The 26929-nt window shown below is 45.6% G+C and overlaps 1 protein-coding gene across 4 annotated transcripts in view; it reads left to right on the top strand.

The window, feature by feature from the left end:
• The window catches only part of ANKRD29 (ankyrin repeat domain 29), a 48001-nt gene that overhangs the window by 4714 nt on the left and 16358 nt on the right, over positions 1-26929 (top strand). For 2 of the 4 annotated variants that reach the window (XM_070778831.1, XM_070778833.1), the window contains 5 exons: positions 9106-9216; positions 12171-12269; positions 14705-14803; positions 17895-17993; positions 21215-21313. In XM_070778831.1, coding sequence (XP_070634932.1) covers positions 9106-9216; positions 12171-12269; positions 14705-14803; positions 17895-17993; positions 21215-21313 — 507 coding nt within the window. Of the gene's footprint in view, positions 1-7866; positions 8681-9105; positions 9217-12170; positions 12270-14704; positions 14804-17894; positions 17994-21214; positions 21314-26929 lie in introns of those variants that run through there. The other 2 variants (XM_070778832.1, XM_070778834.1) reach the window with 2 other exon arrangements.

Raw genomic sequence — 26929 nt, forward strand, 5'->3', positions numbered from 1 at the left:
CCAGGTGAGGAGGGTCCAACCTCGTTCCCCATCTTAGGGTTGCTATGGGAGCAGGTTCAGCACCGCCTCCCCGCACTCCCCTCCCCTACACCCCACCCAGGGAGACAGGAAGCTTGGTGCTAGGTAAAGGAGGAAGGCAGTTGATTTTTTTAGAAAGTAGAGGAATTCTAAAAGGCACAGAGAGAAGATTTGAGGGACAGCGGGGGAGAGTTGCAGGCTGGGTGACTAATCGTGTACCAGCCCCAGCTGGAGAAGGCAATGGCACCCCACTCCAGGACTCTTGCCTGGAAAATCCCATGGGTGGAGGAGCATGGTGGGCTGCCGTCTGTGGGGTCGCACAGAGTCGGACACGACTGAAGCGGCTTAGCAGCAGCAGCAGCCCCAGCTAATATCATGTCGTTTAGTCGCTCAGTCATGTGACTCTTTTACGACCCCCATAGACTGTAGCCCACCAAGCTCCTCTGTTATGGGATTTACCAGGCAAGAATTCTGGAGTGGGTTGCCATTTCCTTCCCCAGGGGATTTTTCCCAACTCAGGGATCAAACCCGTGTCTCTTACGTCTCCTGCACTGGCAGCTTTACCACTAGTGCCACAATGTGCCCACAGCCCACGATAAAAATACAGGACGTCCCTGGTGCTCTAGTGGTTAAGACTTCCCCTTCCAACGCAGGGTGTGTGGACTTGATCCCTGGTTGAGGAGCTATAAGATTCCACATGCTTCTTAGCCAAAAATACAAGACATAAAACAGAAGCAGTATTGTAACAAATTCAAAAAAGACTTCAAAAAAAAGTGGTCCACATTAAAAAAAAAAAGAATCTTTAAAAAACTAGCAACTTTTGGGAATTCTCTGGTAAGTCCTGTGGTTAGGACTCAGTACTTTCAGTGCCTGGGCTCCAGGTTCAGTCCCTGGTTGGGGAACTAAGATTCACAACCACTTTTAGTGTACATTTTCGGAAGGGTTTTTATAATATTGCCTTTAAAATTATTTAGCAACAAATAATCTTTAATTGTGACTTCTCTGGTGGCTCAGTGGTAAAGAATCCACTTGCCAGTATAGGAGACACAGATTCGATCCCTGGGTTGGGAAGATACCCTAAAGAAGGAAATGGCAACCCACTCCAGTGTTCTTGCCTAGGAAATCCCATGGACAGAGGAGCCTGGCGGGCTGCAGTCCCTGAGGTCGTACAAGAGTCACTCATTCAGACAAGGGTGACTAAACAACAGAAACCTTTAATTTACATTTGCCCATGCTGCTGCTGCTCAGTCGCTGCTCGGTCATGTCTGATTCTGTGCGACCCCATAGACGGCAGCCGAGCAGGCTCCTCTGTCCCTGGGATTCTCCAGGCAGGAATACTGGAGTGGGTTGCCATTTCCTTCTCCAATGCATGAGTGCATGCTAAGTCACTTCAGTCATGTCCGACTCTATGCGACCCTATAGACAGCAGCCAATCAGGCTCCTCTGTCCACAGGATTCTCCAGGCAAGAATACTGGAGTGGGTTGCCATTTCCTTCTCCACATTTGCCCATGATTTTTGTGCAATTCAGTAGTTCTTGTATAGTGGGAAAATCAGACCTGCTGATAATATTGTGTCAGCAATATTTTGTGAAAATCATTTTTGCAATTGACATGTTAACATTTTGTAAATATTGAATGATGTTTTCATTGACTCTGATTTTGGAGCCATTGTTTCATTTTCGTAGGTGACTGAAAGGCTTGGAGGCCCTAGGCCCTTTGTTTCCAAGGCCTGCGTTGAAAAGACTCAGCTGTTGGCTGAGTCTGTGGGTGGATAAACAGGGCTTTAGAAACCACGATTTAGCTTCTTCTCGATGACTCAGAGTCACCACTTGTAGGACTATTTGCTTCTGAACCACCAGGAGACTCGTTTTATCCTTTCTCCATTATGTTGTCAACAGTCTCTTCTCGCTGGTAGCACTTTGCCTTCAGTAAATTTCCTCTATCAACGTTTTGTTGTTGTTCAGTCGCTCAGTCCTGTCCAACTCTTTGCGACCCCATTGACTGCAGCATGCCAGGTTTCCCTGTCCTTCACCGTCTCCCGGAGTTTGTTCAGACTCATGTCCTTTGAGCCAGTGATGCCATCCAACCATCTCATCCTCTGTTGCCTCCTTCTCCTGCCTTCAGTCTTTCCCAGCATCAGAGTTTTTTCTAATGAGTTAGCTCTTCTCATCAGCTTTGGCCACCTCATCTGAAGATCTGACTCATTAGAAAAGGCAACTGATAATTTGTTCTGGTTGGGAAAAGAGATACATGTTTGCTGGAATTGTTTTTAAAGTAAAAAGAACTCAGATTGCAGGTCTGTCTTTTTTGTGGAAGAAAACTCATGGATTTCAGTACATTGACTTTGTCTTTCAGTTCAATTCAGTTCAGTTGCTCAGTCACGTCTGACTCTTTGTGACCCCATGGACTGCAGCATGCCAGCCTTCCCTGTCCATCACCAACTCCCAGAGCTTGCTCAAACTCACGTCTATTGAATCGGTGATGCCATCCAACCATCTCATCCTCTCTTGTCCCCTTCTCCTCCTGCTTTCAGTCTTTCCCAGCATCAGGGTCTTTTCAAATGAGTCAGGTCTTCCCACCAGGTGGCCAATGCATTGGAGTTTCAGCTTCAGTATCAGTCCTTCTAATGAATATTCAGGACTGATTTCCTTTAGGATTGACTGGTTGGATTTCCTTGCAGTCCAAGGGCCTCTCAAGAGTCTTCAACACTACAGTTCAAAAGCATCAATTCTTTGGTCCTCAGCTTTCCTTATAGTTCACCTCTCACATCCGTACATGACTACTAGAAAAACCATAGCTTTGATTCTATGTACTTTTGGTGGCAAAGTCATGTCTCTGCTTATTTAATGTGCTGTCTAGATTGGTCATGGCTTTTCTTTTGTCTTTATAACAGCTATTTCAACTTCTCAGGATTCGTTCTTCTGGGCTGAGGTTGCCAGAAGTCCAGCACAATCTATAAGTTAGACCCTAACCCAGTGAGGGGGAGTCACTATTCCAGAGCATAGATCACTAGATAAAAAATAATACCTGAGTCTTTCTTAATCATGTCTTACGGAGAGGATTTGTTGTTGTTTAGTTGCTGAGTTGTGTTTGGCTCTGCGACCCCATGGACTGTAGCTTCCCAGGTTCCTCCATCCATGGAATTTCCCAGGCAGGAATACTGGAGTGGGTTGTCACTTTCTCCTCCAGGGGATCTTCCTGACCCAGGTATCGAACCGGCGTCTCTTATGTCTCCTGCATTGGCAGGCGGGTTCTTTACCACTGAGTCACCAGGGAAGCCCTGAATGCCGGGTTCCATATTGGTGACGGAAATTGCTCATGCCTTGGCCAGACATACAGGAACTTATACTTTCGACCCTTGTTCTGAAAGTATGTAACTTATCTTAGAATCAACTCCAGTTCATCAATCATCTGAAATTACTTGGATGAGCCACAGGAAAATAAATTGACAAAGCCATATATTTTTTTTGACAGCTTTATGAAATACAGATCACATACCGTATAACTCACCCAGTTAAACTGTCCATTCCGGTGGCTTTTTTTTTCTAGCATATTCGTAGTTGTGCAACTATGAGTACAATCTATTTTAGAATATTTTAATCAACCCCAAAAGAAACTATGTACCTGTTAGCAGTCACTGTATTCTTCTAAATAGCCTCGTTTCAGAAAACCGCTGAACTATTTCTACCTCTATCAGTTGGCCTCTGCTGAACATACATGTGTTAAACAGACTTTAAACATGGTCTTGAGTTCTGAGTTTGGAGACACCTGTGTTATACAGGGCTACCTCTATGGTAGAATGCCTGGGTAGATAAATCACTTACTTTTTTTTTTTTTGTCTGAAGTTTAGCTTTTTGGAAAACCCACAGTGTTTTTTTTTTATTATTTTTTAATATTGTATTTATTTGGCTGCCTCGGGTCTTAGTTGCGTCATACGGGATCTTTCGTTGTGGCGCATGGACTCTCTAGTTGTGGCACGAGGGCTCAGTAGGTACAGTGTACAGGCTTAGTTGCTCCTTGGCATGTGGGATCTTAGTTCCCTGACCGGAGATTGGACCAACTTCCCCTGCATTGCAAGGTGGAATTTTAGCCACTGGCCCACCTACGGAAGTCCCCTAAATTATCTACTTTTTCTCTGTGGTTTCCTATCATTTACAGAAGTGTAATGATACTTACAACACAGGTTTAACGGTCAGTTAATGTTTTTAAAGTGACTCTGTAAATTTCAGCCGTTTAGCACAGAGTGGAACGGTAAGATCTCAAAAACCTCCTCCTGCACGTGGTCTCTCCACCCTTCTTATCTCCTCATTTAATGTGGCTTCTAACACCAGAGAAATTCATCATTGAACAAAGCCAGTGTTCTCTTGATTAAATTAATTGTACACACTTAAAATCCACATGATTCTCAACTGTTTTTTAAGCCAGTTGAGATCTCTACCCCCTCTTAGCTTTTAATTAAAATTCCATGTTTGTGCAAGTAACAACTTCCCTTCTGTGTTTCTCTCCCCTTCCTTCCTGTATTTAATTTCTGGTAGTGTGCTAATGAGCAGTGTGTGAGCCAAAATTCTAGCAGTAAAGGGGGGCTGGGGAAAGAGAAGAGAAGATGGCATATGTGGAAGGTTGTGCCCTGGTTTTCTCACAGGGTATAAGATATAGGATCTCAGACTCTGGACCCAAATAGAGTTAGGTTTGAATCCTAGCTCTGTTACTTTCTAGCTGGATGACCTTGAGTAAGTCATTTCTGTGCCTCAGTTTCCTCATCCTAAAATTGGGAACAGTAGCATCTACCTTGTGAGATTGTTCTGGGAATTAAAAGTGTTAGAGCAATGAGAGTGCTCAGCACGCTGCCTGACTCAGAGCACTACCCAGCATAGGCTGTCGATGCTGTAACTCGCCATATCACACCGATAACCTGATGCCAGAGATGCGGAAAACCAAGAAAGAGATTAAATCGTCATCACAGGATTGGTGAAGTGCCTTAGGATTTGTGTGAGGCATTTTCACATGCATCAGCTCCTTTCAAGGCTTAAGGGCTGCCCTTTATAAACCGCATTTTAGGGTTATGTGCATATTGTGCCCAGAGGAAGTTTGGAAGTTTACCAAGCAATGTGGTCTGTAAAGAGAAGGCCAGGGGACTTTCTCTGTTGGCAGAAGAGGAGCTTGGCATGAGGTTAGGAAGGGGGTCACTGGGGAGGCCACTGCCTGTTTCTTGCTGTCTCGGGAGGAGACTTCTGCAGGAGGCAGGCAGTGGGATGGCTGAAAGCCTAGCCTCGAGCTCTAGACTGCCTGGGGCTGCAGCCTGCCTTGTTGTTCTCACTTACGTCATCTGAGAAGTCGGGTAGTAATGTTCCCATTTCACTGAGCTGTGTTGCAGAGGATGTGCCAGTGGTATGGAATAAGCACTTGGTAAGAAATATCTTGGGCTTCCCAGGTGGCGCTAGTGGTAAAGAACTCGCCTGCCAGTGCAGGAAACATAAGAGACACACGTTCCATCTCTGGGTGTGAGAGATCCCCTAGACGAGGGCATCTCAACCCACTCCAGTCTTGCCTGGAGACTCCCATGGACAGAGAAGCCTGGTGGGCTACAGTCCATAAGGTCACGAAGAGTCGGACACGACTGAGCAACTAAGCACAGGAGGACTCTGCTTTTAGAGCTCACATTTCTTGAGTGTTTACTATCAAAGTGCATTTGCACATATTACCTCATTTATCCTCTAACAACCCGTGACAGAGGCACAGTTGACCTTCTGTGTTTGCAGATTCTGCATTTGTGGATTCAACCACAGACCAAAAATATTCAGAAAATTTCAGAAAGTTCAAAGCAAGAGAGCTTGAATTTGCCCTTCACTGGCAACTATTTACATAGCACTTACATCGTGTAGGGTATCATAAGTAACCCACAGATGATTTAAAGTATATGAGAAGATATGTGTAGGTTATATGCAAATAGTTTATATGCAAATACTGTGCCAATTTATATAAGAGACTTGAACATCCACAGATTTTGGTATCCGCAGGCAGTCCTGGAACCAATCCCCCAAGGATATTGCCTATACTAGCACTATGAATATTATTCTCACTTTCCTGGGGCACAGAGGACTTAAATAACCTCCCCAAGGTCACAGAACAGGGACACAGCAGGGTCAGGACTTGAACTCGGCTCTCTCTTACCCCAAATCAACAACTTTCTCATGCCTCCACCTGCCAGTAAATCAAGCCCTGGAGGGAAAAATGAAAGATTTACACCTTTTCCCAAAGCTCAGTTTCTGGAACCTTCTACAACACGGGGATGTCTAGCTCGTGCAGGAGAGGAATCCCCGAGGCCATTCTAAAGGCAGGAGAGACTCCTGGTCGGAGACATTATTATGACCATAGAAGCTTGTGGTTTACAGATGGTTTTTGAAAGGCATTTGGGGTTAAAGTGAAACAGAATCACCGAAAATGATTTACAGTTTACTTCTCTCAAGTTCTCATGTTTCCGGAAAAGCCAGCAGAGCTGTTTCCATGGTGCATATTAAATTCTCTTCCTGATTCACCCTCCCATACTTCATCCTGGCCTCGTGCAGTGTTTCTTATTAAAGGGGCATTGTTTCATGATTTATATACAAGTCAAACCAGCCTGCCATGGCTTCTTGCAGTAACATCAGGCCCAGCCTGGTGTAAAAGCCACAGACACTGCGTGTGAAAACTGAGACAGTACAGTTTACACCTTAAGGGGAAGCAAATGGTTCACCTGCAATTTAAGGTGAATTTTTTTCCCTCCTAACAGAGCCAGGAAAGCATTGCAAGTATGTTTGTAATCTGCTTATCACTCCCTGCTTGGCCACGCTCTCATCCAAGAATGCACAAGAACACTAAGTTGGGTACGTGCTGAAGGGCTTCCCAAGTGAAAACCTCCCACCCCAGCTGCTGCCACCCCTCTGCCACCCCTGGACTTTCACTGTGTTGGCTCCTCAGAGCAGCCAAAACTGTTGGTGTCTGCTTTTTAACTTATTGAGGTGAGTTAGGTACTGTTAGGGCTTCCCTCATAGTTCAGTTGGTAAAGAATCCTCCGGCAATGCAGGACACCCCAGTTCAATTCCTGGGTCGGGAAGATCAGCTGGAGAAGGGAATCTAGTATTCTTGGGCTTCCCTCAGCTGGTAAAGAATCTGCCTGCAATGTGGGAGACCTGGGTTCGATCCCTGGGTTGGGAAGATCTTCTGGAGAAGGGAAAGGCTACCCACTGCAGTATTCTGGCCTGAAGAATTCCATGGACTGTATAGTTCATGAAGTCGCAAAGAGTTGGACACGACTGAGCAACTTTCACTTTCACTTTTCACTAGGTCTGTATATGAAAACGTATCGATATTCTTAGAAGATGTATTGCATATAAGACTCTCTGGGTCAGAGGAGTGCGTTGAAGAAAAAGTGTTAGTCGCTCAGTCATGTCCAACTCTTTGCGACCCCACAGGCTGTAGCCCACCAGGCTCCTCTGTCCATGGAATTCTCCAGGCAAGAATACTGGAGTGGGTAGCCTTTCCCTTCTCCAGGGAATCTTCCTGACCCAGAGATCAAACCCAGGTCTACCTGCATTGCAAGAGGATTCTTTACCATCTGAGCCACCAGGGAAGCCCTGAGATGAGTGCTTTAATCCCACCAAAAAAAAGTATTTTTGTTAATTTGAATACTAAAAAATTTCCTGTGAATTCACCATTAGTAGCAATACTCTGATTTTAAATTTGCCCGTTGGTTCTAACTTTGTAAAGAAAGTGGATAGAAGGAAGGAAACTAGCGTTTATAAGCGCATACAACATGCCAGATACAGTATTAGCCAATTAACCACCATTTTTAAAATTTACATCTATTTTTTAGTTGTAGTATAATTGCTTTACAGTTATATGTTAGTTTCTGCTGTACAGCAGTATGAATCAGCTGTAAGTATACATACTAATATATCTCCTCCATCTTGAGCCTCCTTTAACCTACATCATTTAATTTTTACCATAAACTTCAGGGCATGTCATGTGATCTCCATCTAAGCAAGAGGAAACCAGGACTTATCAGGGCCAGTCCATTGCCTAAAGCCAGGCCTGAAACCCAGAGCTGTCTGGTTCTGCCTGTCCTTCCGCCCCCACCATGGACTTTTCTTTGCAAATCTAAATCAATGCATTTTAGAGAAGGAGGTGGTGCTTCAGTCAGCTCTGCCACTCTGATTCTGGAGAACTGTTCTCCACCTCTGTTCCTTCCATAGTCATAGTTTCGGGGTTAACTTAGCAACTTTAAAACGACCCCACACTGGAGTGAAGGATCCACCTGAGGTCGCATAGCAACATTTCCTGCCCAGAGTTCTTTGTTCTCAACAGAAACCCCTGGCAAGTTCCAGCTGAATCAAAGAACCTTTGGTAGAGGGAGAGTGAGGCGTTTACCCAGGCGGCTGGAATTGAGTAGAAAGCATTGACTACACAGAAAGTTAGTTTGTCGCTCACTCAGTCATGTCCATCTCTTTGCAGCTCCATGGACTGTAGCCTGCCAGGCTCCTCTGTCCATGGGATTCTCTAGGCAAGAATACTGGAGTGGATAGCCCTTCCCTTTTCCAGGGGATCTTCCTGACCCAGGGATTGAACCCAGGTCTCCCACATTGCAGGAGGATTCTTTACCATCTGAGCCACAGAAAAGATGCTGGTAAACTCAGAATTGGGAGCAATTTCCCTCCGCTTAGAGATAAGAGACATTTAGGAACGTGGCAGGGAAGAAATAGCAGTTAAGCAGAACCTTGGCCTTGAAGGATGGGGGAAAATTCTTTCAAGCAAAAAGGAAACTGTGAACAAAGACACAGAGGCAGGAAAGCGAGGACATTGGTGGGAAATGGAGTATATTAATAGTGCTGTGTAATCAACAACCCTGCTCTCTGCCACAGCCCCAGGGCTCGGGTTACCCGCATCCCATAGCCAAGTATACAACAATGACCCGCTGCGGGAGGAGCACTCTTTCCAATGATCAGACACATCTGGAAACTCTCCATTTTGAATGGCAGCACCTGTTTACGTAGCAGTGGTCATGTTAATGAAGGCCAATTTTAAAGATTCTGTTTCATTTTGCTTCTGCAGAAGGAAACCCCGCTTGCCAATGCGGCATTCTGGGCGGCGAGGAGAGGCAACCTGACTCTGCTCCGCCTGCTACTGAACAGCGGCCGCGTGGACGTGGACTGTAGGGACAGTGTACGGACCAGTCCATTCAGTACCCGCATGCTAGGAGCTGGCTGTCCCCCGCTGACATGAGAGCGCCTGCTGAACACCCTGCCCTTCACAGCGCTTGTCCCCTTTTTCATGCGCTGTCCCCTTTATCTTGTGTTTGCTTGCCTCATGCTTTTCAAAAAGTCCAAAGCACCATTGCTACTGTTCAGTCGCTCAGTCATGTCCAACTCTTTGCGACCCCATGGACTGCAGCACGCCGGGCCTCCCTGTCCTTCGCTATCTCTCCTGGAGTGTGCTCAGACTTATGCAGAGTACCATGGGAAACATATCGAGGAAACCATTATCTGCATCAGACAGGAGGGGTCACAGTAGGGGAAGAAGCAGGTCAGTGGGAAATCAGAATTGGCCCAGTCCAAGAAGAAAAGGTGTGGGGGGTGATTCAGAGTAGAAGGAGGCTGCCATGGATCAAGGAGTTGGACTTTTTCTGCTGAGAGATGGAAGCCCCCCACCCAACTTCATTTCCCTCTGCCTTTGCAAACGTCAATTCACTCATCAGTGATGGCGGGGAACTAAAACAGGTCCTCCCACCCCCTGGCAGCATCACTTGCAGAGTCCTTCCCTCCCCAGCCAGAGGCAGTGATCTCTGTTCTCAGCAGGACTTCACAGCTCTGGGGACTGAGAGGACCTCAGATGAGGAGAGAGAGGAGATATTTTGTTTTAGGGATTAAATAGAAATGTTTTCACAGGAGCCTTCTTGTTTTCCTGAAAACAGGGTGTGCCATTTCCAGCTTTTATTACACAAATTTGGTAGGTGATATCAGCCACCAGCCCGAGTGAGGTATCAAAGTTTGCTCCCCTTTGCCCCCCGGGGCATTGGTGCAGGACAGCTCAGGGTGCATCTCCGGACCCACGTGTAACTTCCTCCCCACTTGCTCTGTGTCCCAGAGTCAGAGGTCTCTGGCTTGCCCTCAGGCTCTCGCTTTCCTCCGACCGCCAGTAGGGTTTGGCCAATAGGAGCTTTGGCGGGAATCAGAGGCTGGGAGGACAGGGATGTTGGGGAGTCTAGCCCCCCTGTCCTGTCTGGCAGTAACGCCCTCACCCTGTCTGTCCAGGGAGCCACCACCTGCCTCTCATGCTTTGGGGCCTGGGCTGGTATCGAAGCTCCATTGTCCCTCCCTCTCAGTTCTGTTCTTTGTGGTTTCCTTACAGTCAGAGCATAGCTTTATAAATAGTCCCTTTATTATGCTTTCTTCCAGTTATCCCAGTTTGAATGTACCATCTGTTCTTTGCCAGGACCCAAACTGATATGGGGTCTTGGGCATCTGTGAACTGGTTATCTGGTCTTACTGGGGGCTTGCTGGGCAGCAGTGCCATACTGGACAGATCTGGAGTGGGAACACCCCAGTTCATTGTGGTCTCACCCACTGACCATGTTGATGACCAGTTACTCCTTTTTCTTAAAGTCACCCCTTTCCAGACACCCCTGACTTCCAGCTTTGTGTCCGTTCCTACATCCACAGATCCCACTTCTTCATTCTCTTTTTCCTTTGTCCCAACCTCTGACTTTTTCTCAGTTGACCATGTTAGAGAAGTGAAATGCAATCCATAAGGAAGCATTTGGGGTAATTTGTTTTATTCATCTTCCCTTACTTTAATATAGATGAAGCCTGACATTTAAAATTTTCTTTGTGAAATGTCCAAGTGCTCTGTGCTTCCTCTAGCCTTTGATTTATTTGTATTTTGAGACCAACGTGCCCGTGATAGAAAATTTTTCTTTTTTTTAAATTAATTGTAATTGGAGTATGGTTGGTTTACAATGTTGTGTTTCTGCTGTACAGCAAAATGAGTCAGCTACGCGTATACATGTATTCCCCTCTTTTTCTGGCTTTCCTTCCCTTTTAGGTCACCACAGAGCATTGAGTAGAGTTCCTTGTGCTATACAGTGGGTTCCCATTAGTTATTCAAGTCCTTGAATCATTTTTAAAATTATTTATTTATTTTATTTATTCACTTTTGGCTGTGCTAGGTCTTCATTGCCGTGCGGGCTTTTGTCTAGTTGCGGAGAGCAGAGGTCACTCTCTGGTTGCTGTGTGCAGGCTTCTCCTTGTAGTGGCTTCTCTGGTCGGACCACAGGCTCTAGGACACAAGGGCTTCAGTAGCTGCAGCACGTGGGCCCAGTTTTGCGGCTCTGGGGCTCTAGAGCACAGTCTCAGTAGCTGTGGCAAACGGGCTTAGTTGCTCTGCGGCATGTGGGGTCCTCCCAGATCAGGGATCCAATCTGTGTCTCCTGCTTGGGCAGGCAGATTCTTCACCTCTGGACCACCAGGGGATCCCCAGGTCCTTGAATCTAAAGGTAGCGAAGACCGTGGCAATCATCTCATCCAATTCCTCATTTTAAAGATGAAGTAAATGAGCCCCGAAAATCGTGAGCAGTGTGCCCCTCAGTGTGCTGGTGGCCCCCAGGGCTCCTGACTCTCACTTCTGTGGTCTCTCATTGCATCTTTACCTGAATCAGTTTGAAGACAAAGAATTCTAAACTCAGAAAACTGACTGCTGCTGCTGCTGCTGCTAAGTTGCTTCCGTCGTGTCTGACTCTGTGCGACCCCATAAACCCCACCTTTTTGCATTAATAATGGTGTTTTGGCTCAGGAATCATTTCATAGGAGTCATAAAATCAGGCCATTCCATTGCTGCTGCCTCAAAACACGGTAGCCATGGCTCACTTGGACTGTGTTTCTGACAGTAATGGAAGTAAGTGAAAGTTTAAATTGAAAACTCCAGCCTCAGCAGTTTGTCATTTTGCTTTCTCCTGCATCGTCTGCATTATAAGATTATTCATGAGGCGGTTTTCTTTACTGTGGGAGCTGTTGGCTCAGCTCAGTCGAGTCCTGGGAGGAGCTGACCTTGGCAGCCTCTTCTCCAGGTGCCTCTCTGATGTCATGGTGGCCTAACTGCTCACGCGTCTCTCCTCCCCCCAGCACGGCACCACGCTCCTCATGGTCGCCTCCTACGCTGGCCATATAGACTGTGTGAAGGAGCTTGTCCTGCAGGGAGCGGACATCAATCTCCAGAGAGAGGTAGGTCAGGTTGGCACGTGAATAATAGTAATGCTGGTGACAGAGCTGTGAAGTTTGCACAGTAGTGAATTGCTAAGAAGGACTCAATGGACATGAATTCAAGCAAACTCTGGGGCATAGTGGAGGACAGAGAAGCCTGGTGTGCTGCGGTCCATGGGATCGAAAAGGGTTGAATACGACTTAGTTATTGAACAACAAGGACTAGAGTACAGCCATCCCAACAAATCTGGGGGGATTGGTTCCATGACATCCCCCATCCTGCGGATACCAGAAGCCACTGATGCTCAAGTCTTTTATATAAAGTAGCATAATATTTGCATATAACTACATACATCTTCCCAAATACTTCTAACATCTCTAGATTACTTACAATACCTATGTTTGGTTGCTTCAGTCATGTCCAACTCTTTGCAACCCTATGGACTGTAGCCCACGAGGCTCCTCTGTCCCTGGGATTCTCCAAGCAAGAATACTGGAGTGGGTTGCCATGCCCTCCTCCAAGGGATCTTCCCGACCCAGAGACTGAACTCATGTCTCCTGCTCTCCTGCATTGCGGATGGATTCATTACCCACTGAGCCACCTGGGAAGCCCACTTATGTAAATAGTTGCTGGTGCATGGGAAAAAAAGTTAGAACTTTCTGGAATTTTTTCAGTTTTTTTTCTGTGGTTCATTGAATCCACGAATGCAGAACTTACCGATACTGAAGGATGACTCTAATCATTGCTTTTTTCCTATGTGACATTAAGCTCAGGTTGTAGACCGTGTTGTGTCTAAAGAAGGCCCAGGAAGGGACTATTGGTTGTACTTTAACTGAACAAAACTTCTCAGGCCCTTGTTGCATCTGACATAACCAAACCTCCTTAAACATTCATATGGTTCACCCTGAGCCTAAGTCAGTTCTTCTTTCTTCCCTTGGGATGAGATGTTATAGAATGTATAGGATTTTCATAGAGATCTTTATATTTTTAGAAGGATTGGGTCACCCACCTGTTATTAGGGAGGCTCACTGGCTAACCTACCTCAGCCATCTTCACCAAACCATGTCTACAGAGGGCTTCTCTGACCAGCCATGTGTCAAATAGGTTTTCCCCAAAAAATACCACATGGTGAATATCAGACTGAAATGGGAGCCTGTTTGCACACTCATTCAAGGGAGTCCCAGCCATCCAGAGGATCCAGTCTTTGTCTGATGCAGAGGAGCAGTGGAAGGCTGGGCATTCAGGCCTGGGGAGGCTGCATGAATTTCCAGACCAGTCCAGGGCCTGATGAGTTCACCTTTGTGGAGTCACATCCAGGGTCACACCTAGAGTGAACGTGACCTCAGTCCACAGTGACTCAGACCTCAGTGGGCGGGCATCCATGGGCAAGCTCCAAATGAGACAGGAGTGCTTGGTTCTCCTTGAGCCACTCTTATTGGAGGTCCTGCCCTGTAGTTCTTTCAAAGAGGATGGTCCCTAGAATTCCCTGAGCCAGGCCAGTCTGGAAAAATAGCCAACGAGAGGCCCTGACCTCACCCTGCATGTTTTGAAAGCTGGAAGAGAATGCCTGGCAGTGCTGTGGAACTGACGCTTGGAGCAGACTTCTTCTTTGGTTCACATGTAATCCGTTCTGCAGTATCAGAATATTTGTCTCCTAAAGAAGTACTGCCATTGTTTTCTTTATTTGTCTATCCAGACACACAGAGTTTGCACACTTTGGTAGTCTCTAATATTCATGTCTATTAAGAGGACGAGGGGGCTTCCCTGGTGGCTCAGTGGTAAAAAATCTGCTTGCCGATGCAGGAGATACAGGTTTAATCCCTGTTCTGGGAAGATCTCACATAGCTCGGAACAACTAAGCCTGTGCCCCACAACTATTGAGCCTGTGCTTTAGAGCCCAGGAGCTGTAGCTACTGAATCCCACATGCCCAGAGCCCATGCGCTACGAGAGAGGCCACTGCAGTGAGAAGCCCTGCATCGCAGCTAGTGAGTGACCCCTGCTCGCTGAAAATAGAGAAAAGCCTGCACAGCAAGGAAACCCCAGCACAGCCAAAAATAAATAAAATTATTTAAATAAAAAATGAGGAGGAGGATGAAATTCCCTGGTGGTCCAATGGTTGGGACTCCACGCTTCTACTGCAAGGAGCGTGAGTTCAATCCCTGGTCAGGGAACTAAGATCCTGCATGCCATGCAGTGCAGGCAAAAACAACAAAAAAAGAATTTTCCCATTCTAGCCCAGTTTTCTCATCCAGACCTTGTTACATCTTAAGGTTTCTGGAACCCAGCATTCTCCACACTGGTCACTTAACCTGAGCAAGGAATAGTCTGTTCAAATGTAATCCCTTCAGGCTAGAGGTTTGTATGTAAGGATTTTGTTTTGTTTTGCTGCAGTCATGTCAATCAAATGAAATGTAACCAAATATCTTTTAAAACCAGCCCCTCTCTCTCTCTCAGTCAGGTACAACCGCCCTTTTCTTTGCTGCCCAACAAGGACATAATAACGTCGTGAGATTTCTCTTTGAATTTGGAGCATCCACTGAATTTAGGACCAAAGTAAGAGACTTTTCTTGATTTTATACCCTAGTGAAGAATTTCAGCAGTTATAAGTATTGATTTCTCTTCATTTATAGTATGAATGTTTGCTATTCTGTTTACAAGATTCACAAGCCTAAGAAGTTGGGTTTCACAGGGTTAAGTTGTAATGATTCAGGAATAGTCCTAGGAACTCAATTCAAAACATGACATTTTTACCCTGGGCTAAAAATTGGAGAATTTGGCAAGGGGGTGGCTTACATTCTTTCTTGTATCGGTAACTTTCTACTCTGGGACACTAAATTTTGTTATCACAATGGATACAGTACTAGGTGCTTCATGACTTTTCCTGTTCTCTTTTGCTTTTTTCTGCCCCAGGGTTAATCCCAGTGCTGCGATAGGAATTATTGGAAATATTAAGCCAATCCTAGTGAATCTTGAGAGATTTCTAAGGAGGCTTTGGCAGGAAGTTTACTTTCTGAGATGTCGCCACTGAAATATATAACATATGATTGCAGTTCATATGGTTGGGTGAGGAATTATGGTTCTTTCTCAAATAAGTCATTGATTCTTCACATTTGACATGTGAATAAGAAAACCGAGGCTGCAGAAAGATCAGTTTGTCTTCACAATATGATTTTTCATGATAATATTTTATAGCAGAAGAATTTGAACTGTCACATTTTTATAATTGAAAACTTCTGTCTAGCCCAGTCATAAAAAATTCTTGAAAATTTGCCCTAGTTGGAAACTTTTAGGTTTTCTTAATTCATTATATGTGATATGTTGATATCAAGGGAGTTTCCAGTGGGGTTTTTTTCCTGGTAAAACACTATGAAGTAGATCTGAATTTCAGAAAGGGTTTCTGTCTTTTCTAAAACCAGCTGTCAGATTGTGTACATGCCCCTAGGCATACTGAGTATAATGCACAGTAATCCAAAACACATGTGTTCATACTCTTCATGTTAATTATCATTTAATTTTTAATTATAAAAGTGACACAACTAAAAATAAAATGTGGAAGTTCTACAAATCTCAGGCTCAACTCTGAACTAAGTCAAATGATTGTGTGTGACCAGATGCTTCATTCTTCCTGGGTAACAAGTTAGGGCTGGTCTTTGTACATGAGCCAGACTGTGCTACCTTGGAAATCCATGGAACACAGGCCCAGGGCGAGCAACTCCACGTTATTTCCATTAGGACAGCTGCAGGTGGCCAAGAGCTTTCTCTGGGAAGAAGACAGTGTTGGGAAGCTTTGGGTTTTAATACAGTTCTGTCATCCAAAATCGACTTTGTGTCAACAACTGTTCTCATTGTAATTAAACTTGGCGTGCGTGCTAAGTCGTTTCAGTTGAGTCTGACTCTTTGCAACCCCATGGGTTAAAATTAACCAATTTCTTGATGCCCAGCCACCCCACGCCCCAACCATCTCCAATGACCTCAGCCTTCCAATCTCTCTCCTTCATTGCCTACCCTTCAAAATGCCCCTCTTTCCCATCACATAGCCCATCCCTCGCTGAAGCCTTACTCAGTCGAATGCATCCTCCAGCATCTTGTAGCTATAGCAGTGTTTCTCCAAGGGAGCCCTGCCCCCCTGGCACCTGCACCTCACAGTCACCTCTCATGACTGGTCAAAAGCCTATATCTGGGCCTCACTCCAGATCTACTGAATCTGAGGGTGTGGCTCCAAGGGTAGGCATTTTGAATAAACACTCTATGCCCAAATTTAGGACCCACACTGTCTTATGTTTATGATTTGTATTTCAAAACCAGATTCCACATTCTTTCATTATTATAATTAGCTCAAATGTCCAAATACCCATTCATAGAGCCAAACAAACAACACAGCAATCCTAGACGGAGAAAGAAAAAACCTCAGCCCAGCACCTGAGAAAAACCATTAAGGGCTTCAGTTGACCACAGACTCTGAGTCAGTAGTGTGGTGTGGTTAGAGTCAAAGCAAATTCTAATTTAGGCGCAGAGATAAAAGCAAGAGTTGATGGAACCAAGGAATGTCCCGTCAGACCACGTCTACTTTGCAGTGCTCTGTTGAGTCCTGGCATCCGCATTTTAAGAGGTTTGGACAGATTGGCACATGTTCAAAGGAAAATGCAAAGTAGGAGCGTGCGAAGCATATGGAATATGCTGTAGTTATCCCTGCTCTAAATGCATGGATATCTCATCCAAGAAGGCAGGGGCCCAGAGAGCAACTCCCTAAATACACCTTATTCTCAGAGGCCTATAACTGGGCAGACCCACAGGAGGAAGCTCGTTACCATTCTGGTAATTCCAAGACACAACTGGTTGGTACAGTCTTTCTGTTCTTTGTTTCCTTTATTGAGAGACAAAGAGATGATTTGCATTTGACATGAGAAATTTCTAAATTAATTATAATAACTTAGTCAAATATCTGTAATGTATCTCGAGCAAGTCACCCGAGTATACAACATAGTGATGTCCTTAAGACAAACTCTAGGGATTTCCCTGGTGGACCAGTGGCTAAGACTCCACACTCCCAATGCAGGGAATCCAGGTTCAATTCCTGGTCAGGGAACTAGATCCCACATGCTGGAACTAAAGGAGTTCTGCTGCTGCTGCTGCTAAGTCGCTTCAGTCGTGTCCAACTCTGTGCAACCCCATAGATGGCAGCCCACCAGGCTCCCCCGTCCCTGGGATTCTCCAGGCAAGAACACTGGAGTGGGTTACCATTTCCTTGTCCAATGCATGAAAGTGAAAAGTGAAAGTGAAGTCGCTTAGTTGTGTCCGACTCTTCGCAACCCCATGGACTGCAGCCTACCAGGCTCCTCCGTCCATGGGATTTTCCAGGCAAGAGTCCTGGAGTGGGGTGCCATTGCCTTCTCCGAGAAGAGTTCTAGGGCCACACTAAAAAGATATTGCATGTCGTAACTAAGACCCAGAGCAGTCAAAACAAAACAAAAGATGAACTCTATCACGATTATAAAGAAAAAAGTAAGAGATCAAAGAGGAAAAGTCAGTTTGTTATTATGTATGGGAAATGCCTTTCCAAAATTCTCAGCACGCGAAGAGCATCTGCCTGGTAAAGTTTGTGCCTGCCCTGTTTCTAACGCGTTCATTCTTTGCGTGACCGCAGGATGGAGGCACCGCCCTGCTGGCCGCCAGTCAGTACGGGCACATGCAGGTGGTGGAGACCTTGCTGAAGCACGGAGCCAACATCCACGACCAGCTCTATGTGAGTGTGATTCAAGGGGACTTCCGGGGGACACTTGCTCTTTGCCTCAGCACACGTAGCATCACAGTCTAAATTCTGATGCCGGAGGTGGCATCTGAGCCGTCAAGGAAATAGGAGAGTTAACTGGATGAGCCTTTTCTGTGTAGAAATCACATCATCTTTATTTATCTTTGCTCTTTTAAGTCTTTCACACATATGAAGTATTTCACATACCTACACAATTAAGATCTTCAAAAATCATGTGATACGTATTTATTTATAACAAGCCCAGTGTATGGACTTGTTGAAAACCAAAATAAACTCTCCTGTTGTAGAGTTCTGTGGGAGGAAGAACACACAAAAAAAGGAAAAATCAAGTTGTTTGGAAGAGAAGTGAGGCTGGATGGAGGATGATCTCTGAAATATGTGCATGCCATTGACCTTGAAAGGCATCCCCTGCCAGTGTGGGTCTGTTTGCAGCTAATTGGCAATTAGCACATTACCCAAGTACTCTTAATGGTCGCTATAATTCTGTAGAATTTACGGCAACTGTTATTCTGGTTTTGGAGTAAGAAGTAAAATATGGGGAGATGAAGTGACTGGGCAGTCTCATGGTGAGGAGTGCAAGAATCTCTGCTTCCATTTATCTAGGAGCTGTTTTTGAGGCTATTATACCACCAGACATGAACCTTGGGCCCAGGAGCGCTAGACTTTCATAGACTTGTAATGAGATGTGTGGGTGTGAACTTTTCCATTTGAACATCCTTTCCAGAGTCTACATGGAACCTCTGACAGATCACAGGCCTCTTTGAAGTGTAGAGGAACTAGCCTTAGCCTTGGCACTTCAAAACCTGCTCCCACTCTTTGAGCCGATAGCATTCCTTGTACCATGACTGAGCTACTTGACTGTGGTCTTAAGGAGTGATTGTCAACTCTGGCTGTACAGGAGAACCACCCAGGGAGTATTAAAAAATTTCACTCCCTGGGTCCACCCAGGCTTCCCCAGTGGCTCAGTGGTAAAGAATTCACCTGCAGTGCAGGAGACGAAGTAGATGCGGGTTTGATCCCTGGGTTGAGAAGATTCTCTGGAGGAGGGCATGGCAGCCCATTCCAGTATTTTTGCCTGGAGAATCCCATGGAGGAGCTTGGCGAGCTGCAGTTCATAGGGTTGCAAAGAGTCGGACATGACTGAAGCGACCTAGTACATAGCACAGCATAGAATTTGTAATATCGGATAACATTCTTCCATAAGGCTCATTGCAGCGGCACTTAACTTTAGAAATGTAGGGTTTCTAAACTCTTCTGTGATAGGGTAACCTAAATATTCCATGCTCCAGAACTTCCATTATACGTTTAGACTTTTACCCTTACCTGAATAATCCAAAATAAATGTTTCCATTAACAACAGTTGAAATACGGGGCCAGGGAGGAGGCATCAATGATTCCTGAAAGCTTCTAGGAACAGAACTGTGTAATGCATGGTAAAAAAAAAAAAAAAGGTAAATCCAATGAATGCAGGGAAGATCCGTTTTGGAAAATTTGTAGGAGTTAGCACTTCTATGTCACGGAAGCCTTTCTGTGGCAACACAGTAAGGAACAGCTGAAAATTGTATCCCCGTATTAAACATCTGCTTTAAAATCTGTCCAGGCTGATTAATTTCCTAATGATTGCCTTGGGGGGGTCTGACTGCTCTGCTGACACCCAGTGGAAAGCCGGCACCCTCTACCTGGTTGGACTTGCAGGGAAGGTGCTATGAGCGTGTGGTTAGTGTTCCTGCAGGAGGGGTGGTTATTAGCTGGGAGAACTAGTTTTCCACTGCACATCTGAAAATAACGAGGCTCTCCCTGTCCTGTGGGTGCTGTCTGCATGGAGAGGGCACCTGGCAGGAGGTATACTCTGGATGGACCGGTGTACTTGCTGAAATTAACCAATGGTGTGTCTTTAAGAAAAAAAACACCCAGAAGATGCAGACACCCAGTTAAAAAGAGAACTAAAGAATTTGGTAACAAGCAGTTACTTTGGGTTTTCCTGCAGGACTGCTTAGTTGGGTGTATAGGTATTGTTGGTGTCTTCCGGCCTGGCAGGGAGAAAGTTCATGGACATTCTTACTAGGGTGGGTATTCTGAAAGCATCTTGTGTTTTAAAGCATAGAGAAACTGAAAGTCTGGAGAACATGGATAAGGCAATACAAAAGAGAAAGCAGTAGGGAATATCTAATTAAAAGGATGGGGCTTCCCTGGTGGTGCAGTGGTAAAGAATCAGCCTGCCAATGCAGAAGACGAGGGTTTGATTCCTGGGAAAATCCCCCCGGAGAAGGAAATGGCAACCCACTTCAGTATTCTTGCCATGATAATCCCATGGACAGAGGAACCTGGTCGGGTACAGTCCATGGCGTCGCAAAGAATCGGACACAACTGAGTGACTGAACAGCAACAAACAAAAATTAAAAGGATACTGTTCATACCCAATTCGTAAAGGCACACAAAATAGATTTGGGGGATTTGGTTGTTTTTTTTGTTTGTTTTTTAGTTAACATGCGTTTGTGTGTGTGTGGTTTTTTTTAGAGTTTTAATGTTCTAAAAAAATTTAGATTTTTAATGTTCTGATGTGCTTTCTAGAGCACAGGCTCAATAGTTGTGGTACACGGGCTTAGCTGCCCCGAGGTATGTGGGATCTTCCCAAATCAGGAATCAAACCTGTGTCTCCTGTGTTGGCAGGGGAATTCTTTACCACTGAGCCACCAGGGAAACCCTTTGTTTTTGTTTTTTAAATGAACAACTTAGCTCTTAGTGACAAAAGGGTTGCAGTGGAAAATTGTATTAAGTGTGTATTTTTTTTATCCTAAATAAAAGAGAGTGGACTCTGAGATCACGCAACAAAAGCAGAAGGCAGCTAATGAGAAAGCTGTGTGGACAGAGAAAAATGATGACTCTTTGGAAAACCAGAGTTTCGCAACTAGATGTATCATAAGCTCTATGACCAAGATTTTACAGTGTGAACAGTCATTGCATATGTTGTAACTCATCCTTATACAGCGGTCTGTTTTAAACTTTACCTTTCAGCCTGACTTAGTGTGATGTTTTAGAACTAGTCTTCAAAGAATAAAATACCATGCATATTAAAAAGAGGGAAGGGAGGGGTGGAAGTGGAAACTTGTATTAAACATATGTATCAGTATTATAAGATCGAATTTCTTTTAAAATAAATAATTTCTTAACACTTTACATTTGCTAACTTTCAGGATGGAGCCACTGCACTCTTCCTAGCAGCCCAAGGGGGTTACTTGGATGTGATTCGATTATTGTTATCTTCAGGCGCAAAGGTCAACCAGCCGAGGCAGGTAATGTTTGCGCGTGCGCACGCGTGTGGGGCGGTGGGCAGGGTGGGCTTGCAGTCCTGCAGCAGCACCTGCCTAAGATAACCAGTCAGATCCGGGTCTCTAAAGCCTTTTTGCCTCTGGATGAAAGTTCATCCTTGATCAAGCTTTCTCCTGTTCTTTGCTTTGGGCTCACCAGGCTGACATCAACATTCAATATGTTTGGTGTCTGAGGTCAAGTACATACTCTGCCACCTCCTGATCAAATAAATGTCGGTGCACTGAGGTCAGGAGAGTAGGCTAGACTGGGACACAGGTAAATCGAGGCGGGCCAGGCAGCCTTGCCCTTGCCAGGCCCCTCTGCTGATATGCTGCCTTATCTCTTCCCCACCCCTTCTTGTGCTAAGCCAAAGGTGTTCTTAGTGGGCTCTATAGTTTCGTCTCTCGGATTACAGCACTGTTGAGACTTCATTTACCAAAAGCCAAGATGTCATCTGGAGAATCAATTAACTCATACTTAAAGAAAGGGCCACAAGGTAACTAACCAGGGCTTCCCTGGTGGCTCAGTGGTAAAGAATCTGCCTGTAGTGCAGGAGCCACAGGAGACACAGGTTCGATCCCTAGGTGGGGAAGATCCCCTGGAGGAGGGCATGGCAACCCACTCCAGTATTCTCACTTGGAGAATCCCCACAGACAGAGGAGCCTGGTGGGCTACAGTCCATAGGGTCGCAGGGTCAGACATGACTGAAGTGACTTAGCACACGGGCATGCACAAGGTCACATTTATAAACGGTTAAGAACCATCCAAACGTAAGGCTTTATAATTAGCCTCTCTTCTGTCGGAACTATTTCTTCACTAATTCATTTGTTTTTAATGAAACATTTCAGATTAAGGTAACCTTACTTTTAAAGGTAGTTTTCTAGGGAAAAGGGCAAGCTGATGACTTGCCAGGAAATTACACATAGGCAGATTTCCACCGTGATGTGGCCCTGATATGGGAAGGCCTGTTTGCTCCTCAGTGAGTAGCCTTGGGGACCTTGGGGCTTCTCTGGTGGTTCAGTGGTAAAGAAACTGCCTGCCAAGCAGGAGACATGGGTTCGATCCCTAGATGGGGAAGATTCCCTGGAGAAAGAAATGGCAACCCACTCTAATATTCTTGCCTGGAGAATCCCATGGACAGAGGAGCCTGGTAAGTTACAGTCCATGGAGTCACAGAGAGTCAGACACAACTTAGTGACTAAACACCACCAACAACAAATGTAAAATGAGTTGTGTGATGATATGAAAACCAGGAAGTTAAAGAGTAACCCAGCAGTGCCATGGTAACCACAACACACCGCTGCTGTTTTTCATTCCTCAGAAATGAGGATAACCTGGGCGAAGTGCGTGACCCAGCCTGGGAACGGGAGGACCCTGCCCTTGGGTCAAGGGTCAAGTGACATGCCTTCCCAACGACTACATCTAATGCAGCTGTTGGAATTGTGAGCATCCGGCTCTGAAAAGATTGTTATTTAGGGAGAGGTGTTTTATAAAATAAGAATCACCATGGCGGTGGGTGGCCTGTGGGAAGCGAGGAAAATTTTTCTTTCTGTAGAGTGCACTAACCCCCTTGTACCCTCAAACCATGATCTTTTTACTGCCTTCCCACAGGCTTATAGTTAAAGGTTATCTACCCAGGTCAGACTAGTCCAGATTCTGTCTTCTCTGAAAGAGTAAACTCTACATATTTAATTCCATTTCAAGAAACAAGAAGTGTCAGAAATACAGAAAAAGTAATATCAACCTCAGCTGACTTTGATGAAAGTTATAAAGAGGTTAGGGCTTCCCGGGTGGCTCAGATGGTAAAGAATCCACCTGCAGTGCAGGAGAAGCAGGTTCAGTCCCTGGGTCGGGGAGATCCCTTGGAAAAGGGAATGACAACTCTAGTATTCTTGCCTGGGAAATACCATGGACAGAGGAGCCTGGCAGGCTGCAGTCCCTGGGGCTGCAAAGAGTTGGACATTACTGAGGGACTAACACTTTCACTTCACTTTCATGAAGAAGTTAAAAAAAATCTAATTGAAAGTTTCCATTAAAATGGCCTGCACATGGTAGACATTTACACAGGGAGGACATTTGGAAGCCAATATTTTATTCTGAAATCTCAGCTGACGCATTGAATCATTGTCTGAATATTCTTGAGTTTACAAAATAAGGACAAGGTATTTGCCTAGTTCAATTTCTTAAAATTTTTGGGTAAATCTGAGTTCTAATTTTTGTTTCACCATCCCATGGAGTCCTGACATTGTATGATACATTATGCCAGGATGTGAATGGAGCTGTGCTGAAATTATTTAGCTAATATTTGGTCTGAGCTGCAGGGTATCCAAATGGTAGTAGGCAAGACTTTTCCTTGTAATTCTATCACTGAAGAACTAACTGAACATCCTTTTAGTACTCTTATAACTCTTGTAAGAAGGAGTCATTAATCATAAAGCAAGTCACAGGCAGGTTCGGGAAAGACTAAATTCTTTTCTTCTGTCTTTTTTTTTTTTTTAATTTTTTTATCCCTAGAAAGAGCTTGAAAATTTTGCCTTTTAAGTTGTCCTAAATAAAGAGGTCAAAGTCACAGACACACGTGAACTCCACTGTCATTTAAAACCTCATTTTCAGTTCTGTCTATGCGTCCTCACCGAGCTGATATGACTCAGACGTTTTTAATCAGTAGCTGAGATGGCTAATTAGTGTGTTTTTCTACCAACAAGGAGTTTCTCAGGTGGTGCCAGCAATAAAGAACTCGCCTGCCAATGCAGGAAACATGAGTTCCATCCCTGGGTCTGGAAGATCCCCTGGAGAAGGGAATAGCTACCCACTCCAGTATTCTTGCCTGGAAAATTCCATGGACAGAGGAGCCTGGCAGGCTGCACACCCTGGGGTTTCAAAGAGTCGGACATGACTGAAATGATTTAGCACGCCTACCAATATACTTTTCCCATCTCAATTCACACAGCCTATTAAAATGATGCTTTCATGGAGTGGCAAAGGTCGGGCTCTATACCTGGAGATGAGGTTCGCCTGTCATCAACTCATCTCTATCTAGTTCTCTTAATGTGCTAATCAGCATTTCTTTGAAACCTGACCAAAAGGTCATCTCATAAAGTGCCTTCTCTAATAGAAGCCTTGGTTTGGATGTGTATCCATCCAATCCAAGAGAGATGCTGGGACCCAGATTGGATTGGACCCAGATCCTTTCTCCCGGATTGTAAGCTTGGAGGGCAACCCTGTGGTGGGCACTGGGCAACGTGGAGTCATCAGATGGGTATGGTGTCCTGAGGGCTCTGAGATGGGAGCGGACAGCAATAGGGAGACCCACCTGCTTGCATGTCCTCTGTTCTCAGAAAAGCTGTGTTGACCACCAGAGGACAGCCTGTGGCGTGGGTAGAGTTCCCATGAGGCCTGGAAGGCTGCAGTGCATAGTGATCGGTGACTGGGAACTGGAACAAGGCTCTGATGTAGGGCCCAGGCTCCTGGGCAGGACACCGGTTCCAGGAACATTCTAGGAGTCAAACCCAGACCTCAGGGCTGGAACCAGGGGTGGGGAAAGTGAACAGCTTGGTGGTTATGGGACTATGGTCAAGGCAATGAAACGTAGTTTCAGTTTTGCTTAGTAACTGTATGACCTCAAGCAAATTTGCTTGCTCTCCCTGAATCTCATTTTTTAAAACTGTAAAACCATGATCATAATGGTATCTTTGCTTTGGGAGTACTGTGAGCGTTAAAAAAAAGTAATCCCTGCAAAACTTCCTGCAGTGGCCAGTATATACCAAGGGCTTAGTGAATGTTAGGTTTTGCTGTTTTCATTCCTAGTCCATCCAGGCCTTCCTGCCTCCCTGGAACAGAAAACCCATCAGAAATCAAGGCTGTTCTTTTTCTCTCGTAAGCCAAGCAGTGTCTGTCATCTCAAAGTCCTTTCTTGCCTCTCTCTCTCTCGCTCCCCACTCCTCTTTATTTTGATCGGCTTCCTCTGCCCACTTATTTTGTATGTGGTCCCCAAGTTTCCAGGTCAGATTCCCAACTCTTGGGGTAGCCATGTCCCTGAAGCTCATCCCTGCTCCCCAGGCCATGGCTGGCCTGCCCATCCTTGGTCTGATCACCTGTGGCTGGGAGAATGGGTCACAGTGTGAACAGTGCAAGCATTGGGTAGCATCTTCTCTAGACTCGTTTGCTGGACCAGGGACACAGAATAGAAGGACACAGTACTGAGAAACGGCTCCAGGTCAGGGTTCCAGGGCTGGTAGCAAAGTTGTCTCCATATTGAACCCCCTTCTGTTACTGATGAGGTTCCTTGTAATCTCTCGCATGTGTGCATGCTAAGTCGCTTAGTCGTGTCCGACTCTTTGTTATCCTATGGACTAGAGCCTGCCAGGCTCTTCTGTCCACGGGATTCTCCAGGCAAGAATACTGGAGTGGGTTGCCCTGACCTCCTCCAGGGGATCTTCAGGACCCAGGGATCAAACTAGCATCTCTTACATCTCCTGCATTGGCAGGTGGGTACTTTATCACTAGCGCCACCTGGGAAGCCCTGAAAGTGAAAGTGAAGTTGCTCAGTCGTGTCCAACTCTTTGCAACCCCATGGACTGTAGCCCACCAGGCTCCTCCATCCATGGGATTCTCTAGGCAAGAGTACTGGAGTGGGTTGCCATTTCCTTCTCCAGGGGATCTTCCCTACCGAGGGATCGAACCCAGGTCTCCCGCATTGCAGGCAGACGCTTTAACCTCTGAGCCACCAGGGAAACCCTTGGGAAGCCCTAATCTCCCCCAATTTAGAATAGACCTGGTCTTTAGCACTTTCTTGTCTGGAGCCTGCAGGTGAAGTAGCCTAAGTGTAGGTGCTAGAAAGCAATAGAAGCAAAGAGCTAGTGCCACTTAATATACTTATTGCCATGTATTCCTAGGTGGCTCAGTGGTGAGCAGGTTTGATTCCTGAGTTGGGAAGATCCCCTGGAGGAAGGCATGGCAACCCACTCTGGTATTCTTGCCGGGAAAATCCCATGGACAGAGGAGCCTGGTGGGCTACAGTCCACGGGGTCACAAAGAACCGGACACAACTGAGCACACATGAATGCACATGGGAGAGAATGATTTTAATTCTTTTTTCTAAATCATCTTTGCTGCTGATGCTGCTAAGCCACATCAGTCGTGTCCGACTCTGCGCGACCCCATAGACAGCAGCCCACCAGGCTCCCCCATCCCTGGGATTCTCCAGACAAGAACGCTGGGGTGGGTTGCCATTTCCTTCTCCAATGCAGGAAAGTGAAAAGCGAAAGTGAAGTCGCTCAGTCGTGTCCGACTCTTAGCGACCCCATGGACTGCAGCCCACCAGGCTCCTCTGTCCATGGGAGTTTCCAGGCAAGAGTACTGGAGTGGGTCGCCAGTGCCTTCTCCAAAATCATCTTTAAGAGCCTAAAAAGACCAAATTAAATTTAGTCTCTAATACAAATCATGTCATATACTCCCATCTCATGCTGTGACCTCTGTATAAAACTACAGGATACTTGAAAATATTATCTGAAATGGAATGAGGGAATGACAGAGCTGGGAGGAACTGCAAAAGCCTCCTATTTAACCATACATTGGGTATAGAAGCTTTTTGGTGATCA

Source organism: Bos indicus, chromosome 24 (assembly GCF_029378745.1).
Source record: "Bos indicus isolate NIAB-ARS_2022 breed Sahiwal x Tharparkar chromosome 24, NIAB-ARS_B.indTharparkar_mat_pri_1.0, whole genome shotgun sequence".
In the NCBI taxonomy this organism is placed as follows: Eukaryota; Metazoa; Chordata; class Mammalia; order Artiodactyla; family Bovidae; genus Bos; species Bos indicus.